The 17,654-nt window shown below is 38.0% G+C and overlaps 1 protein-coding gene across 4 annotated transcripts in view; it reads left to right on the top strand.

The window, feature by feature from the left end:
• ICE1 (interactor of little elongation complex ELL subunit 1) overlaps positions 1-17,654 on the top strand; it is a 45,605-nt gene that overhangs the window by 15,402 nt on the left and 12,549 nt on the right. For 2 of the 4 annotated variants that reach the window (XM_032102987.1, XM_032103013.1), the window contains 7 exons: positions 474-556; positions 816-855; positions 944-1,000; positions 2,648-2,737; positions 2,822-2,875; positions 11,311-11,663; positions 12,816-17,285. In XM_032102987.1, the coding sequence (XP_031958878.1) occupies positions 474-556; positions 816-855; positions 944-1,000; positions 2,648-2,737; positions 2,822-2,875; positions 11,311-11,663; positions 12,816-17,285 (5,147 nt within the window). Of the gene's footprint in view, positions 1-467; positions 557-815; positions 856-943; positions 1,001-2,647; positions 2,738-2,821; positions 2,876-11,310; positions 11,664-12,815; positions 17,286-17,654 lie in introns of all 4 variants that reach the window. The other 2 variants (XM_032102997.1, XM_032103007.1) reach the window with 2 other exon arrangements.

The following is a 17,654-nucleotide window of genomic DNA, read 5'->3' as shown; positions in this document are numbered from 1 at the left end:
GGTGTCTGTTAGACATTAAGAGATAAGGTCCTCTTCTCTATTAGTCTTGAGTGCTATCTGTATCTTTCTAATGCAGCTGGCTATGGTGTTTTCATCTTTGAACCAGAGCTCTTTTGAATAAGAGAATAAAAAGTCCCTTGCATCTCAGTTTTATGTCCTTTTTTCACTTGGTGTATATTGTTCTACAGTACAATATTATTACAATATGACCCACTCTTCATTCTTGCATATAATTGAGAAAAATAATAAATGTATTGCAGTGGTTCAAAACAGTAATTATGCGGTAGAAGGCAACATACATGTATGCATTAGTTGTTTCTGAATGAACCAAAATATAGCTTCAATAAATTTGTATTTCACACTATCTGTTTTTTTCTGGTGATTTGATTTGCAAACTAGTGACCAGCACCACTTAAATGAGTAGCCTCTTATAGTGTAGCTTCTGAATTGAATTTTGGTTCTCTTTTTTGAAGAGGCTGCAACAAAGCATACACAGGACTTCAGACAACTGAAAACTGAAAAGAAAAGGCTTGAAAAGGAGCTAAAAAAAGCACAAGTAAGGCTTTCCTTGTCTTTGGGTGAAGCTTCTTTAAGTATTTTTGGGGGAAAGAAAGGAAGCTATTAGTGTAAGAGATGCTGAAACAGTACATTTTTGGGGGGATATTGAGTAACTAAACATAGCAATTCACCATAAGAGAAAAATTTTCCAACTGAAGAATGACCTTTGAAATGTTGATCTAGATTTCATGCTCTTTAGAGTTGATGCTCTGAAAATATGTATGGCATAAAAATTCTGTACTTCTTAATTTTATCAGGGAAAACTTGATGGTGTAATTAAAGAGAAGTGCAGAAAAGGTAAGTGTTTACCTTTGAATGCCTTCAGATTTGTATGTGATATTGTTCTATTTGAACATTTTCTTTACACCTCTCCTCTTTTTAATAGTTAAGCATGCAGAAACTCAGAGTTCAAGTGAAGACCTTGCAACAGATATAGACAAAGGTAAGACTTTTTGCAAGTCCATTCTCTGTGTGGAACCACTTGTTATGAATTTATTGCAGCTCTTCTGGAGTTGCATTTTTGGAAACAAAGGATACTGCCAAAGTGCTATAAGAGCAGATGTGGTTGATACAAGTAGGTTACACTGATGAAGGACCAATGTAATAGATTACTATTTTCAGTTTTGCAGTAAGGAAAATACTTGATTCATAAAAATGACTAGTGTACCCTGTGCATGTGTGAAGTCAGCTGATGTGCAATTATAAAACAGAATGCAAACACTGAAAAAATTACAATCTCTCTGAAGCTCACTGAAATCATAAAGGACCACATAGGAGCGTAATCTGCTACAATTTCTATATGAGACTTGGTAAATCAAGTGGAAATACAAGAGGTATAGCTGTATCTTATCCTATTGACTTTTTTCCCCCCTAGTGATCTAAAATACATGCTACAGATTATCTGAATCTAATTGTAATGGAGCAAACTCCTTCAAAACTTCCTCTGAAGTACCGAGGCCAAACTTTAATTAAATTTTTTTTTTTGTAGTCTTTTAAAAGGCTGGTACTGCTTTTGAACTGTTTAGATATTCTGAAGGCAGTTTTGAGGCAAAAGAACTTCACTGTTCTATTTCTTGCTTTGCAATATGTTTGTTGCAGAAATTAAATTTTCTGGAAAAGCCAGGCTATGTCAGTTTCTGTGTGTCTTGGCATATTTTTTACTTTTGGGTTGTACTGAATTGGTACCCAATTTTATCCTTTGATTTTTAATTAATGGCAAAATAGGAAAATTAATATCTGAGCATTAATTTGAGCTTCAAATAGCAGCAAGGAATTATTAGTAATGAGTAAATGTTAGTGTTGTTACTAGCTGTTTAGCAAAGTTTGGCAGGTTTTCCTCTTATATGCTGAAGATTTTTTAATATGCTTCTTCATAAAATAATAGCAGTTTGCTATGGCCTTTGACTTATGGAATTTGCATAAAAACAGTTCAGTTCCTGATCTTGGATTGTTGGATCTGATAGTTTTGGCATAAGTAGATGAGGTGCTTGTGTATTTTACTGAGGTTCTTCCCTCTCCACCTGCCCTTCTGTCTCTGAAACTAGGTTGTTTGACATCACCTAGCAAAGGTGCTGTTAGGACCGTAGACAGAGTCTCCTAGTGTTGTGGCCTGATAATTAATTCGGATACATGGTGGTATTACATGATAAGACTAAGATGAATTATTACTGAGTGAGCATAAATGTGATACACATCTTCCTAGAAGATTTTCTCCCAAGTTCATGTAAATTGATTAGTTTTACAAAGCTGTTTAATTTCACTAATGCTACATTTGAATCTGCTTTTACATTTTACTCTGGGGGCTGCTACAACTTTTTGCAGTACTCCCTATAAAAAGGAAAAGCTAAAGCATTCTCCAGCTATTGCTTTAGACTGCTGTGTGGATATGGCCAGTACAGGATCCATTCCCTAACTGGCATCTAGCATTTTTCTTTCACTGAAGCTTGTGCCTTGTCTTAATTTTTGTTGTGAGCATTTTGTATTTTGTTGTAGGTATGTCTGTGTTCTGAGTAAAATGAACATAAATTCTTATTCAATTTTATCAATTTATTTTAAATAAATAAATTTTTTTATTTATTTATTTTAACAGGAAGAGTGAAGCTCTTGTTAGAAGAACTCTGGATGTGCATTGACAGTGCAACAGGAAAAAGAGAAAATGAGAAAAATGATCCTGTCTTAGGTACAATGGCATGCAAAGTCTTGAAATTTTCTTGATGCTCTCTCTTTTTCTGACCAAAAGGCAATATTGGTACTTTTCTTTCAGCTTCTATTTGGGATAAGGAATGGTCTGACAAAAGAACACGAACTGTTACAGACGGTAAGTTCCAGTTGGGTACTGACTGCATAACACTTTTGAAAGATTTAAATACTTTCCTTGGTGATTGTCTGGTCAAGTACACATGTGATTAGAATATCTGAAAATAATTTAAATATTAATTTGAATGGGTAAGTAAACTTGAAATTTGTAATTTGCTATTGCAATCGAGAAATCAAATTCTTTTACTGTTCATAAGTCGTCAAAACTCATCTCATGTTTAAACTGTAATTACTATATCATTATGAACTCTGTAGTATATAATGTGAATGATGGGGCATTTGGGCTCTTTTTAGTCTGAAACAAATATGTGGTAACATAGTTGAATTATAAAGTTTAAGAAGCTGTTACCTCCATTTTCTTCATTGTAATGTGATATTCAGATAATAATAAAAAATAATCTGAGTAGTTATCCACATGCATGTTCACAGCAAATTTGAACTGCTTTAACTTTACATAGCAGATATCATTTTCTTTCTGCACTTGAGAGTAATAGGTGCCTTGAAACTGCATTAATTTCTGTGTTGCGTCTCTGGAATGTTTTTATTAAGCTTTTTTGTTTTTTTCAGTTCCTCTATTACTTTGATTTTTCTGTAACTAAATGTGTAGAGATATTGCCTAGGATAGGTTCCAGCTGCATAAAGAGCTTTGAAGATAAACTTTTCAAAGACCCTGTTAAGTCTGAAAATTTGCTACTACTGTAGAGCCCAGTGAATCTGGCTTCAGATGTGTTCCAGTGAAATCCACTTAAGGGGGGCCAAAATATAAGGACCAGCTCATAAACCTGTTGATCAACCTTACTTCCATGAGTTTAGTGCAGCAGATACGTAACTTCAGCTCCAAAACTGAGCTAGACACTTGTGCCCTGCAATTCTGAATTTAATGGCTTGATCAAGGGTCAAATGACAAGAACAAGCACAAGAAACTGAAGAGTTTGAAATATATGTGATTTTAGGGCTATCAGGTTCCAGAGTAATCTCTTTGCCATCCACCAAAAGAAGAACTTTAGATTCCAGTAGTTCTGTCCCATCTTTCCTATTCATATCTTTGCAAGGAAGCTACAGTTCTTTCATAAAAGGAAGCAATTATCTGTAGCAGTCTCTTCTAGCCAGTCCTTCTTTCTGCCCACTTCACTGTGGAGAAAATTCTAAGCTTAGAACATGCTTTTGTTGAAATGGTTAGATATCATAGAAATACATCTTCCGTTCTGTTACTGGTTTGGCTTTTTCCCTCTTCAAGCCTAGAACAGCCGTCCTGTTGTTCACCCTCTTATGAAAGTGGCCATTACCTTGAATTCATGATAACAAAGTGCTTGTGTTTACAGGTGCAATCTTCTAGGAGAAAAGGGATCTTAGTGAGTTTGTCCTAACTTCTTGTTCCATATTATAATAGTTTCAACTTAGAGAGCAGATCAGTTTGATGGCAATATCTTTTCCAGAGAATTTCAGTTCATCTGCTGCCTGGATCTAGCCTTTCAGAAATGTACTTCTTTTGATAGATTTCTTCATACATTCAAATGTGCTGTAAAATACCCAAAGCTTTGCATTATGATCAGTGTCTTCTCTGTTCCGCTAAGGTTGATGCCACTTTGAATGATTTTCTTGAAGAATGTGTTCATACATGAAAACTGGAAGACTCGTGAGGCTTTCCAAATGTGCTGTTGTGAAAGCATCATAGGATAATGGGGGTTTGCCAAACTTAATTTAAAAGCATTTGGTAGTATTGTTACAAAACTACCAGTAATAAAGTTGACAACACCTGTGTCTGACCATCAGACCAGTAACCTTAGGCCATAATCTAAGGCTAATAAGCCATTGATGGTGTTTTAGTCTTTGGAAAACCCTCTCATAGTTTGGCCATAAAATCACCTACATTGTGAATAAGCATTTAAAGAAACACTTGAAGAATGTTGCAGCTGGTTGCTGAATATTTTGGTTGTTTGGGTTCTCTAACATGTTCTGTTCATATGTTATGGTGAGATGCACTGAAGGAACATGCTAAGACCATGTCTGTGAGGAGCCAACCCTCTTCAAGAAGGAGTCTGTAACTGGGTTCTGAGCTAAATTTGGCTTACTACTGAGCTATACCCTTTTTATCTGCTCATCTTTTTTGTTTGGGGATGCGGGATAGGGGAGAAGCTGCATGTGGATCTTAAAAACAGAGATGGAAAGGAGCACACTGGAGTTGTCTGCTTTAATATCAGATAAAAGGAGATAAACACAGTGGTATTATATGTAAAACACAAAGATGAGACTGCATCCCCAGGGATATATGTGTTTTATGGTCTTGAGATTTAAGTCCATAGAACATGAATGCTTTGAGAAGCAGACCTCTCTTCTGTCTTTAAAACCGTATGAAAATCTCTCAAGATAACACCTTGAGATATAATGTAGAATTGCATATTTAGTTTTGGGTATGCAGTGTTCACCATAGTTCTTTGTTTCAGGTCATGGAATATGTGGATTTGCTGTCTCAGAAAACAGAATTTGTCTGTAGCTTCAAAGAATAGCTAGTGTATGAAGCATCCTGAAATTCACATAATTGTAAACAGGTTGAAAAATTCTGCCTTGTCAGGGCATTAAAAAATTTCTGTGGAGGATTTTTTTCTTGGAGAAACACCATTTGTTTTTGAGAAATGTGCAGTTGCTACTGCCAGGCATCTACAATCACTGTGCTGATTATGATGAGGGTTTGCTGTGAATCAGATGAGGTTCTATGGCTAGATTAATTATTTTTATAAAATACCACATCTTAATCTAGTCCTTCTTGAGAGGAAAAAACCACAAGACTTGTTTCAAAAACTTGCTTTGTTGCTTGGAGTGCGGAGAGGACAACTTGCAATGGTGAATTGCCTTGCAATGTGGACAATCAAGAGTAAAGTTTTGGGTTTTAAAATTCAATTTGTTTAGTACCAAGGCAACCCACGTTAGCATTGGATCACTTATTTCATCTCTGCTTCTTTCTCCACTCTGCATCAAGACGGTATTTCAAGTTGTACATGATAGATTTTGGTGCTGTTTTCAGATCAGAGTAATCTTAATCTTCTCTCAGAAGTGAGAGAAGGCAGCAGTTTAAGGGTTTGAAGCTACATGAACTAGATTTCAGGTTGTAGATTTCAGGAGAAAACTTAATCATTTCACTGACTCACATGATGAACAAGAGTGCAATTCCCTGGATAAAGTAAAATTTGTCTGCGAAATACGATCTTTGAGAAGATCCTTACAATGAGATGGACTCAGTATTAGTAGGGCTTTTCCTGGACCTGAGGTTGAGGTCAAGGTGTCAAAGAGTTGACACTTCCAGTAAAGAAACTTACTTATGCTGAATCTTTAAAAATTGCTATGACAACTCTTCCTACAGATAAATGGGTAACTATGAGAAAAGTATCTCATTCCTAAAGCAATGCAATTATCAGGGACTGGGTTGGAAAGGGTTGAGTAGGGAAGTTTGGAGAATCTTAGTTATTCAGAAATTATATCTTTGATCCATTTTTCAGAGGAAACTTTTAAACAGATGATATGTATCAATATTCTTGGATGTGATGTAGGTGCATGTCTGATTTTGAGAGTATAGATAGGATGTAAAGTTCCTAATAACATAGTACTATTGTGTAGTTCACTGTGAAAAGTAAACTTCCTAATAGTGTAATTGGAGTTCTTATGGGGCAAAATATGTAATTGTGTTGCTGCCCACTTCAGTGCAGGGAAAATTCTGAGTTTTGAAATGATTGGCACAAAACAGAATGAAAAAAATCTTAAGAGAGAACCAGCTTCTGAATTTTCCTTATTTTCTTTGTTTCTCCTTGTCAAATATCTCCTTTTCCCTTAGATGATTTAATGGAACTCAAATTGTAAAAAGAATGTAGGTTTTTCCTGAGAAAATTTAGAACATCCTGGAAGCTCTATGTGACTGTGGCTTGTAAATGGTTTTATAAAACAATGTATTATCTTAATACTTACAAGATGTAAAGGAGATGGGAGAGCATACTTCTCTTTGGTGAAAATTATGTGCTAGGGCCCTTCAGGCTGATCAGTTTCTCCCTCCTCCTGGTGTCCAGTGCAGCAATTGAGATTTTTACATGGAGTTGCTACATGAAGTGACTGAGATGGTGTCAGGGTTTGATGCTGGCTAAGCACCAGACACCCACAAAAAAACCATCTACTTATTTTCCTCTGCTATAGCTGAGCAGAAAAGGGGGAATTGAAAACTTCATTTTCATGAGTTGAGATAAGGATTATTAAGAAAAAAAAAAACACCTTAAGGCAAAACAGGTTCAAAACTTAAACAGTATAAGGAAGATTTATTATTAACAGAATTAAAATTAAAAAGGGTAATGAGAACCAAAGCAAACCTTCAGAACACTTTTTTTTTCAGTCCCTCCCTCTTTCCACTGACCATGCAAGGAAACAAAACACGGAGTTTTGGTCAGTATTTCACCTCTTAAAAGTCTTTCTTCAGTATGCTTAAGGAAAAGTGTTTCTTCTGCCATGCTGTGGGATCCTTCCTATGGGAGATAGTTCTTTGCAAACTTTTCTAGCGTGGTTTTAACTTCCACAAGCAGCAGTCCTGCCTGAACCTGCTGCAATGGGAGTCCCTTCCACAGGCCAGGCAGTCTTCCCACAGCTGCCTAGCATGGGTCATTTTAGTTCATGGGGTTTAATCTTTTAAGGATGAGCTATTCTAGTTTGGAAGTGAAGGCTCTCTTCCTCTATCTCTGAAAGCAAGGATCATCTCTCTCTGTTTGAGTTCTTCACTAGATTACAGCTTTTTTAGCATCCACGTGCTCCAGTGTGAGTACTCTTCTTCACAGGCTGCACGTGGATCTCCATACCCCTCACGCACCTCATGAATTATAGGGAAACAAGTTTGTTGTATTTTAGTCCTCACCACGGCTTGCAGGAGAATCTCAGCTCCAGCGCTCGGAGCACCTCTTCCCTCTCCTTTTTTTTCACTGACTTCGGTGCTGCCATGTTGGTTTTCTTCATGTGTCCTCACTTTTCCTTTTTCTCTGACTTGGAAGAAAGTTGGTGTTTGTAAGTTGCAGTTGAGAGGCTGATCTTGTCCGGGCTCCACACTGGGGAATTGCTCACCATCTCTTGCTGCTGGCCACGTGGTCTCTACTGGCACCACACAGCTGGCCCCGGCCGCATGGTCCTTGCCGGCACCACATGGGGGGGCTCTGGCCTCAGGAAGGCCCCAGCTGCACGGGCCCCGGCAGCCACCTCACCACCCCTCAGGAGAAGAAAGAGAGAGTTTCCTGTGGTTTTTCCTTTCTTGAATATGCCATCACAGAGGCATTACCAAGTTGTCTGATTGGGCTAGTAACCTGCCCATTGTCAGAGCCTTCAGCAATTGGCTCTGTGCCAGACATAGAAGTTTCGAGCAGCTTTTCTCCTGCCCCCATGAAAATCCAGGCTGTGTTAAATGAATACAGATGGATCTTTGAAATAGGGTTATTGATCAATTTTTCTAATTTAGTCCTTTGGTGGAGCTGATGTATTAGAATGTGCTTAAAAGTTTTTGATTGCTGAGGAGGTTATTTTGACCTATCAAGTTAAAGTAATATTTTTGAATATGATACTACCATTGATGTTGCTTCAGGAATGTCTGTGCAAGTTCTAGTAGTGGATTAACACAACAGTAATGAAGCACACAAGTTATTTCTTTCCAACAGAATGCAAATTGTGCCAATTAAATTAATACATACCCTGCTGAAAACCATTTTGTGCATGTGCTGTTCTTTCTACTATGGGATGGTATTGTGACCTGCCTCTGAGCCAGGGCAACCAGATTTGTTGCTAAAGGATCCCTTGTGGTGCATTAAAGTAGAAAAACGCTAAGTAGATATAACAACAAGTTTTATTAGAACTGCTTTGAGACCATAAATGGAAAACACTGTAATGGATTGGAAAGGGGTGTATAGCTGTTCTGAAGTGCATAATCACCCTAAGAGAGGAAAACTGGAAAGAAAAAACAGAGAGGAGAAAAGGCAAAGATAACCACCACCTGTGGCTCCAGTGCCAAGTGAGTGATTGTGGTCTGTGGTTGCGATACACAGTGGGAGTCCATCAGAGGTGGAAGCCCGCATAAGCATCAAAAACTGGGGTTTTTATAACCCTCATTCTTCCAGTTAACACCCCAATACCTCCTCCAGGAGGAGTTCTGGATGTGTACAGTCTTCTTTCTAGAAGATCCTGGAAGTCTGGCAGTGTCAAGCAGGGGTGTGAGAGTGTGTGTTCAGTGGCTGGAAGAAGTTTCTGAACAAAGGTTCTGAGTAAAGTTTCAGAGTTTTGCAGTGGCTCGTGATGCATGAGAGAAACAAGCATAAAAAAATCCCTACCTGTAGGTTAGGGGTGAGTGTGTTCGGTCGGGACGGGGACGGAGAGATCTCTATAGGCAGGTCTTGGGACACAGTCGGTTTATTGTAAAGGCGTGGGTATAGGGGCACTGCTCAGAGCTGCCAGACTCAGCTCTGAGCAGGCCCAAGAGAGTAAGCAGGTGAGAGAGTGGGTGAGAGAGAGAGAGTGTAAGAGCAAGAGTAAGAGCAAGAGTAGAAGTGGAAGAGAGAATGGAGTGAATAGAAGAGAGAATGAATAGAAGTGTCTGAAGTCCTGGTTACAATACAATAAATCATCTTCTGTACTGAATATTCTAATTGTCACTAACCAATCTAATACAAGATACAAATCCTATAGCATTTACATACAGCCTATAAGAGTTCTTATATTACCATAGAGTGTTACATCTTAACTTCTAAAAACTACTCTTTGGACCCCTTCTGCTGAGCTAGTAGGGTCTGCTCTGACCCTTGGACCGCTTGCAAGCAGAGGGTATTGTTCCATCAAGAGGGGATTACTTCAGTGGCCATACCATTGTTTTCTAGTTGTTCAGTAACTAAGACCTGGTATTTCAAAAGTGGCTTTCATTTCGATGTTGCCTGTAGTTTTCATATTCCCAAAATCTTTTGTCAGGCAATCATATTTCCAAGGCTTTCCTGTTTCATCTTCCCCAACACCTACCATACCTCTGCAGTTAAATTGCTTTACAGCAGTTGCTCCTTTAAATCTAAACTAGCTTGTTTAAGGCAAAATTTGGTCACAAGATCCACGTGGTTCACTGCAGATGGTACCCATGCACAGAATAGGCTTGATCTCTTGCTTGAATACTGTTGATTTTGTGTCCAGTAGTGTTTGTGAATGCTGTAAACAAGATCATATAAGAATTGCAAATACTACAGAGTAGTTTTTAGTTCCATGTGACACACTGGAGTTTTAGGATTGTTGATTTCTATTGTCTTATTTGAGGTAATATTTTCATTTTATAAAATCATAGAATTTAAATTTCAGGAAACTGGGCCATCTTTTCCCTTTTTGAAGTATTTAGCACAATTATAATAAATTTAAATTATTTGTCTTTAGACTTTCCTGAATGAATGTATTTTGACTGCATAAGAAGTGAGTTACTGTATAATCACAGAATCACAGAATAACAAGGTTGGAAGAGACCTCCAAGATCTTCGAGTCCAACCCATGTCCTAACACCTGAACTAGACTATGGCACCGAGTGCCATGTCCAGTCATTTTTTAAACACATCCAGAGATGGTGACTCTATAATAGTATAAACTATTTGAAAAGTATCAAAAGATTTGAAAAGTAACAAAACACAAGTACAATGCAAAGAATCACACAGAGCATTTGGACATGCTTTCTTGTTGTTAGAATAACTGTGTAAAACTGTATAGTTGACATCTTGGAAGGGTTGTCAAATGCTCAGTATCTTTCTCTTAGTGGTTCAGACTCCTTTGTGCATAGGTACATTGTGGGACTTTTTTTATTAAGGGTTCAGCTCTGACTAAATAATATCATTAAAGACAAAATCTTGTGTGATTAGACTCAATATTTAAGTTTAAAGAACAAACAATTTAAAAGCATATGCATATTAAATCATAAACTAGAAATGTAGCTAAGAGCTCCCTTGCTGTGTTTATGTCAGGGTATAATTGTAACTTGCCTGGAAGTACAGCTGCTGGCTGAAACCTGCAAGTTGCTTTAAGCTGAGAATTACAGCCTAAGTTGGGAATGTCTGTGCATGGTTGTCCTGCTTTTCATGACTATGAGTTACTGGGCAAAGACTGAAATAAACCATACGGACCTTCAATCTTACCAGGAATGGCCCTTCCTGATAGGAAAAACTGGGAATGTTTTAATGATCTTAGTCAGAAAGTGTTTGGGGAGAAGCTCTTTGCACACACATGTGAAAAAATAATTGTAAATAACAACATCACATTTCTATAAGGAAAGCATTTCTGAAAGTGACTATGATCTTCTATGGAAACATCACTTGAAAATATGGTATTACATTTTTATTACTATTATATATTATCTCTGTAAACAAAAATGGGAGAGGAAAAATTCTTAACAATATTTTTCTGTCTTAGATACTGTACAAATCCACCAAAAGATCAGGAAGTGTGATGGTAAAACGCTACCTTGGTGTTCTTCAGTGGAAAGTGCTGTAAAGCAAAATTCTGTAACAGCAGTGGTAATTCAAACAAGTACTGAGCCTTTTGGAAATGACTGTGCTGAGAGCAGGACTCCTGAAGAATGTCTGCACGGTGGTGAGGATAAAACTGTAGATGTGATGATACAGACAGGAAGGGAGCACAGCACTTCAGGCTTCTCCGATCAGGAGCAGAGGGACCCAGGTGAAAATGTGATCGATATATTGAATTGGGCCAGGCCTCTTCCTGCTCTACTTTCTCCAGTACAGCTTTCACCACTGACTACACGGGTGAGTTTCAGGATGCATCTGACTTGGTACTTAACTTGGTCTTAAAATTACTGAAGAAATAATGATTTTATATTACTGGGCTCTTTTTCCCTTTAGTATCAGTATTAGTTATTCATGCAATTAAAGGGTCTCTGTGTGTTTAGATCCATATGGATACTTTTCTTACCTTGTAGCATACTGCCTGTGGAAGGGAGCAAAACCATAATTTTCAGAAGTACATGTGTCATGGTTTAACCCCAGTCAACAACTAAGTACCACACAGCCGCTTGCTCACTTCCCCACCAGCATGATCCTGGGGAGAATTGGAAGAGTGAAAGTGAGAAAATATGTTGGTTGAGATAAAGACAGTTTAATAGGAAAAGCTGTGCACGCAAGCAAAGCAGAAGAAGGAATTCATTCACTCCTTCACATGAGCAGGCAGGTCAACAGGGCTCTGTCATGCGTAATGGTGACTTGGGAAGATAAATGTCATCACTCCAAATGTCTCACCTTTCCTTCTTTCCCTCTCTTTATATGGTCAACATGATGTCTTAACAGTATGGGATATCTCTTTGGTCAGTTGGGGTCAGCTGTCCCAGCTGTGTCTCCTCCCAGCTTCCCATGCACCCCCAGTGCCCTCACCAGTGTGGCAGGAGGAGAAGCAGAAAAGCCCTTGACGCTGTGCAAGCATTACTCAGCAATAATGAAAATGTCTCTATAGTATTAACACCATTTTCAGCACAAATCCAAAACATTCCCCCACAGTAGCTACTGTGAAGAAAATTAACTATCCTGGCCAAAACCAGTACACAGTCACCTATGTCTCAACTTGCTGTCATAATTTCCCTATGGTGCAGACTTGAAGTCCCAATTTGTGTTCAATATAAGCATGGCTTTCATAGCAAAATTCCAGAGATTGAAAGTTAAATGCTACTCAAATGATCTTTTCCAGTAAGCTTAGAATGCACAGTGGTAGATAAAGAAGTCTCTTTTTTTTTCAGAGGTACTTTCATTTGCTATGAAGAAAAATGATGGAGTAGGTTGTAATTTTGTTGACCAGCCTTAGTCTCTCAAAACCACTGCATGTCAGGGCCTTAAGTGTACTTGTTTAGAAAAGTAGGTCTTAAAACTGATACCAGGGTTTAGATTATTAACTTTTTTTTTTGATTGAAGGGTATGTTGTTTGGAGAAGTCACAGGTTCCAGTGATGAAGAAGATGATTGCAGTACTTCTGCAGTGAAGGATATTTTACAAGAAGACCAAGTTCAGCCTCCGAGTTGTAATGTAATCAGCCCAGGTGATGAGTGTAACAGACAGAGCAAATCATGTGAGCATGGTTTTGATGCAGAAATCTCACTTAATCTGAATTGGAATGAAAAGAATATTTGTATCAGTCCAAAGATGTCAAGCAAGGAGGAGAAAGATGCTGAAAGAAAGCAAGCTGAAGGTGCTACTTTAATTACAAACATGGAAACTAACAAAGATTGTTTGGAGGAGAATTCTGAGGATATGGAAACTGAGAACAGAGAACTATCTGGAGCAACAGCACACGAATTGGAAGACGTGGAAGAACAGAAAGGAGATAGTGAGGACGTGCACAGTGAAGAGGGAGATTCTTCAGCAGATTTTATGTTACAAAGTTTCAAGCCTCAGAATCAGATAGAAAAATGTAGTGCGGTAGAGCAAACAGAGGAGAATGTAACCTTAATTAGAGCTGTTGATAATGAGAGTACACATGAAAAATGTGGTGAATTCGTGAAAGCAGAGAAAGAGAGATTATTAGCACAGAGAGAAACTCCCAGAGAACCATCTGTTCCACAAAGTATTACTCATTTGCTATCTGAGCAATGCATTCTGCTTCAAAGCGAAGATTCTGAGGAAAAATCTGATGTGTTGATAGAAAATGAAGTGGTTGAAAATAAATCAAAAAATGTAACCGAAGTAACTAATATGGCTGGAGCTATTGAGATCTCTGCACACTCTCAGTGCTCTGAAATAAAATATGACAGTGAAGAGATTCTGGAAAAACAATATATGCAAACAAAAAACGAAGTGAACAGAGAATGTGAACCAGAGACTGTTGAAGTCTCTAGGCATTACTTACCTGTATCTGCTACTGAAGGAATCAGAAATTTATTGTCAGTCTTTCCAAAAGATGAACAGCTCAAAATTGAAGACATTAATATAACCAAAGCTCCAGCTATTGAACTAGCTATGAAATTTAACAGAGAAAGTGTTCTAGAAGTAGCTGAATTGTCAGAGCAACTCCATAGTGCAGAAAATGTAAAACTAGTAGATATAAATGAGGGGGTATATTTAGAAAGCAAATCACATCAGGAGGAAAATGATACCAATTTATCTCAAAGGAAGTCAGACTTGGAAAATATACTTGCACTACCAAAGACAGCATGCATTACTGATGAAGAAAGCAGTGTAGCTAAGTGTGAATCCTCTATGTTAGATTTTACAGAAGTGAAAGGTGAAATAAAGCAATCTGAAAACTTACGTAATACGTTAGAATGTGGGCAGTCCAAATCTCAAAACTTTAGAGTGTTTGAATCTCAAGAGACTGAAATCAAAGTTAATCCAGAAGATTTTGGAGGGGAAAGCAGTGAGTTATTAGCAAGAGGGGATGCTATTGAATCTATCTTAGTAGAAAGTAATCCTACTTCTCAGGAGCAGTTTGCAAAATCTCTGACTCGGCTCTTGATAACTGAAAATGTTAGATGTGATGAAATAGAAGGGAAATTAAATAAACAAAGCAAGGAATTGATGACTGAAACTTGTTCCAGTTCATTGAAGTGGGAAAAGAATGTTGTGAAGAAAAATAATATTTCAGAGATCATCTGCCAGCCTACTTCAGAAATGGATTATAGAAGTGGCTTGGCTTTTTCTACTCAAAAGGACTTGGAGGAATGCTGCATAAATAATGAGGAAACCAATTCTCCTCTGCGAGTGGGAATTGGTGTGGAATCCACAAGACCTCCTGATCTAAATTTCAGTCTCCAGAAAGTTGTTGGTTTCCTCGAAACTAATTTCACAGGAAAGGCTGTTTTTTCTTGTACTTGGGAAAAGAAGGAACATACAAATTCTATTACAAGTAGTACATTTGACTGTTCTTCAGAAAACTTAGAAGAGGGTGCTGCGATTCTGTCTGCTGAAAAAGTCAATGTGGGCAAAGAACTGGGCTGCCCTGAGAAAGAATATGTACACAAAAATGAAGCAAAAGCTTCAGATAACGAGCAACCAGTAGATAAAGAACCTCAGGCATCTGTTAAATCACAGCTCATGTATGCAAACTCTTATAAGAAGAACGCTTTTCTCCTCCAAAAGTTTGATTGTCAAGAATCAGGATGTAGGAATTCTATGTGTAAGGTTAGAACAGATCCTTCTAGAACTGGTTCACTGACAGGTGGGGGAGAGAGTAAAGAACTGAATAGTTTTGAGGGTTCTGGGGAAAATGCCATAATAAGGTGTAAAAGTGATTTTGATATGCCAGAGCAGAGCAATGACTCTGAAGAGAAAGACTGTTGTATACAAAAAGTTAAGTATGTGAAGTGTTCACAATGTGTTCCCATGCTCAGAAACAAACTGAGAGCTTCCAGAAGAATTGCAGTGGATGCTCTGGAAACTGGTGCAATGGTTGATGCTGATTACCAAGTATGTGAGCTTCATTCAATGATGCATCCAGGAAATACTTTCACAGTTAGCCACCTAAAAGCAGGCACTGTGGTGGATATGGATACACATTGCAAACCAAACAGCTCTGGAGATACTTCAAATGAGTGGTCAGGTGTGACTGGGGAAGGTTATCCTGAAGATTCAGCCTCTTGGAAAAGGGAGTGTATATTAATAACCTCTGAAAATACTGAGAGTGCTAATGAACTCATGGTGGAGTCTAACATAGCTGGATGCATCAGTCATGGTGAGGAAAGTCTATTAAAACCTGGAACATCAAAAGAAAGCCCTGTGATGCCAAATGCTTCAAAAAGTAGGTTACCACTATGCAAGATCTTAAGCAGATTCTCAGAAAATTGCAGGCTGACTGTAAAAACCAGTAAATTAAATACAAGAATGATAGCACTTGGCAATTTCTTAAAAGAAAATGATTCTGCAAAAATTCAGTCAAATGGCGAGCAAAGTCTATTACACAGTGTTGATATGGGGGTCTCAGTGTTTGAAGAGTATCATAATAATCAAACTTACACTGCTTGCAACATAGGAGAAAGCAGCACTGATGTTGTAATAGATAATGGTAGAAAAAATATTTTACTCAAGTATCTTCCAAATCCAGCCCTCTCTGATGTACAGTGCAGTTGTCAAACAGTTGGGCAGCTCTCTGAACCACAAAAGACAGTATTTGAGAACTTACGTATGGTGGAATCAGAGTCTTGTGCTCTCAAAAGGAGCAGTAAATTGAAGTGCAAAGAGCAAGAACCATCTGAAATCTTGACTGTTTCTACCAAGACACCTGCCCAAGTAATGCATACCAAGCTATCAAAGAGACTATTTCAAGGTAAAAGAAAAACAAAGCCTCTTACTCAGCCAGTTCTTGAAAATGCTGATACTTCTGTGCCAACAAAATGCTCATCTGTGATGATAAATAAAATCAGGGAAGAGATAGGTCCTCCTCTGCCCCCCTTGCTACTGCCTCTGATTGCTACTCCTCCAAAAACTGCCTGTACGGTGTCCCCAGTAATGTCTTCTATAGGTCAATCCTCTTTGCTTTCTCCTCTTGATGACCTGATATCCCCACTATGCAAAACTCCTGTTCTTCCTCTCATGTCTCCATTAACAGATACTCCAGCAGTAAAATCTGCTCTTTTATTTTCTCCTCCCTCACCCTCAGAAATGGCAGTAGGTAGAAGGATTCGCTCCTCACCTTTGAAATTTTGTACTTCCATTCCAAAGCATGCACTTCCCGTTCCAGGAAGATTTCCTCTCTTTGCAGCAGTTAGTGCTGGCCCAGGTGCTCCTCAGGAGAACTCTGTGAAAATATTGGACACTATGTATCCAGAGCTATCTGCAAGGGCAAGGACACTAAACATTCTGAAAGGCAATATTCAGCTTAACCGATGTGCTTTTTCAGACAGCCAAAGTTTGCCAGGACCTGTGTCTCAAATAGGTGGATTTAAAGCAATTACATCTACATCAACTGCTTTTGTTAAAGCTGGGAGCAATTTGAAATCTGATAGTAGCAAAGATGAAGACAAAGATGTGCAAAATCAGCAACTGTTTTCAAGGTCATCAAATCATCTTGGAAAAAGGCCACTATTGCACGTATCTATGCCAAGAAGTGCCAAAAGACTGAAGTTGGACAGTGAACCATCAAGGATGGAGCCCAGTGATATTACTGCTGTCAGAAATACTAAAAATACCATCTCGGAAATGCAGGAGGCTTTCCGTGGTCAAAGCTATGAAATCAGTGATTCATCAAACAGTTCCAATTTAGAAGAATCACTACCAGTAAAGAAGAATCCTGATTGCCAGAAAGTTTCTTTGGCATTAAAGAAAGTTGCTGAATCCTGTTTTGACTTGTTACCAGTTATTAAAGGTCATCTGTATGTTGGCAATATCTCAAAGATTCCAGTAATGAGAGATGAAGAGAGAGAAGTTGTCTATGAATTTGGTATAAAAAACAAGGTAAGTAGCATAATTTTAAATTTTATGGTTTAATAATGACTTCGATGTGGATGGAAAGACTGTAAGTTTGTAGTATTTGAATTCTCAATTGTTCTGGCAATCTGCAGTGCAAAAGTGTAGTCTTGAAAGGTTATTAGAAATCTAAATATGTGTAACCTAAGAAAATACAGAACTGCACAAGAAATTACTGTTCAGTGGTGTCCAAGATGCAAAACTGCATTTATAAATACATATGCTTTTCTGACATATGCATAAACCGCTTTATTTTTGCAGCACTTTTTGAAGTGGATAGTATTAACATTTGTAGGAGTTCCTCCAAAATTACTCTAATTTTTTAAATTAAAAAAGAGAAACTTGACTGTATATACA

Source organism: Corvus moneduloides, chromosome 1 (assembly GCF_009650955.1).
Source record: "Corvus moneduloides isolate bCorMon1 chromosome 1, bCorMon1.pri, whole genome shotgun sequence".
Classification (NCBI taxonomy): Eukaryota; Metazoa; Chordata; class Aves; order Passeriformes; family Corvidae; genus Corvus; species Corvus moneduloides.
Note: the sequence above shows the minus strand (reverse complement) of the source record. Positions and strands in the feature narration are given on the sequence as shown.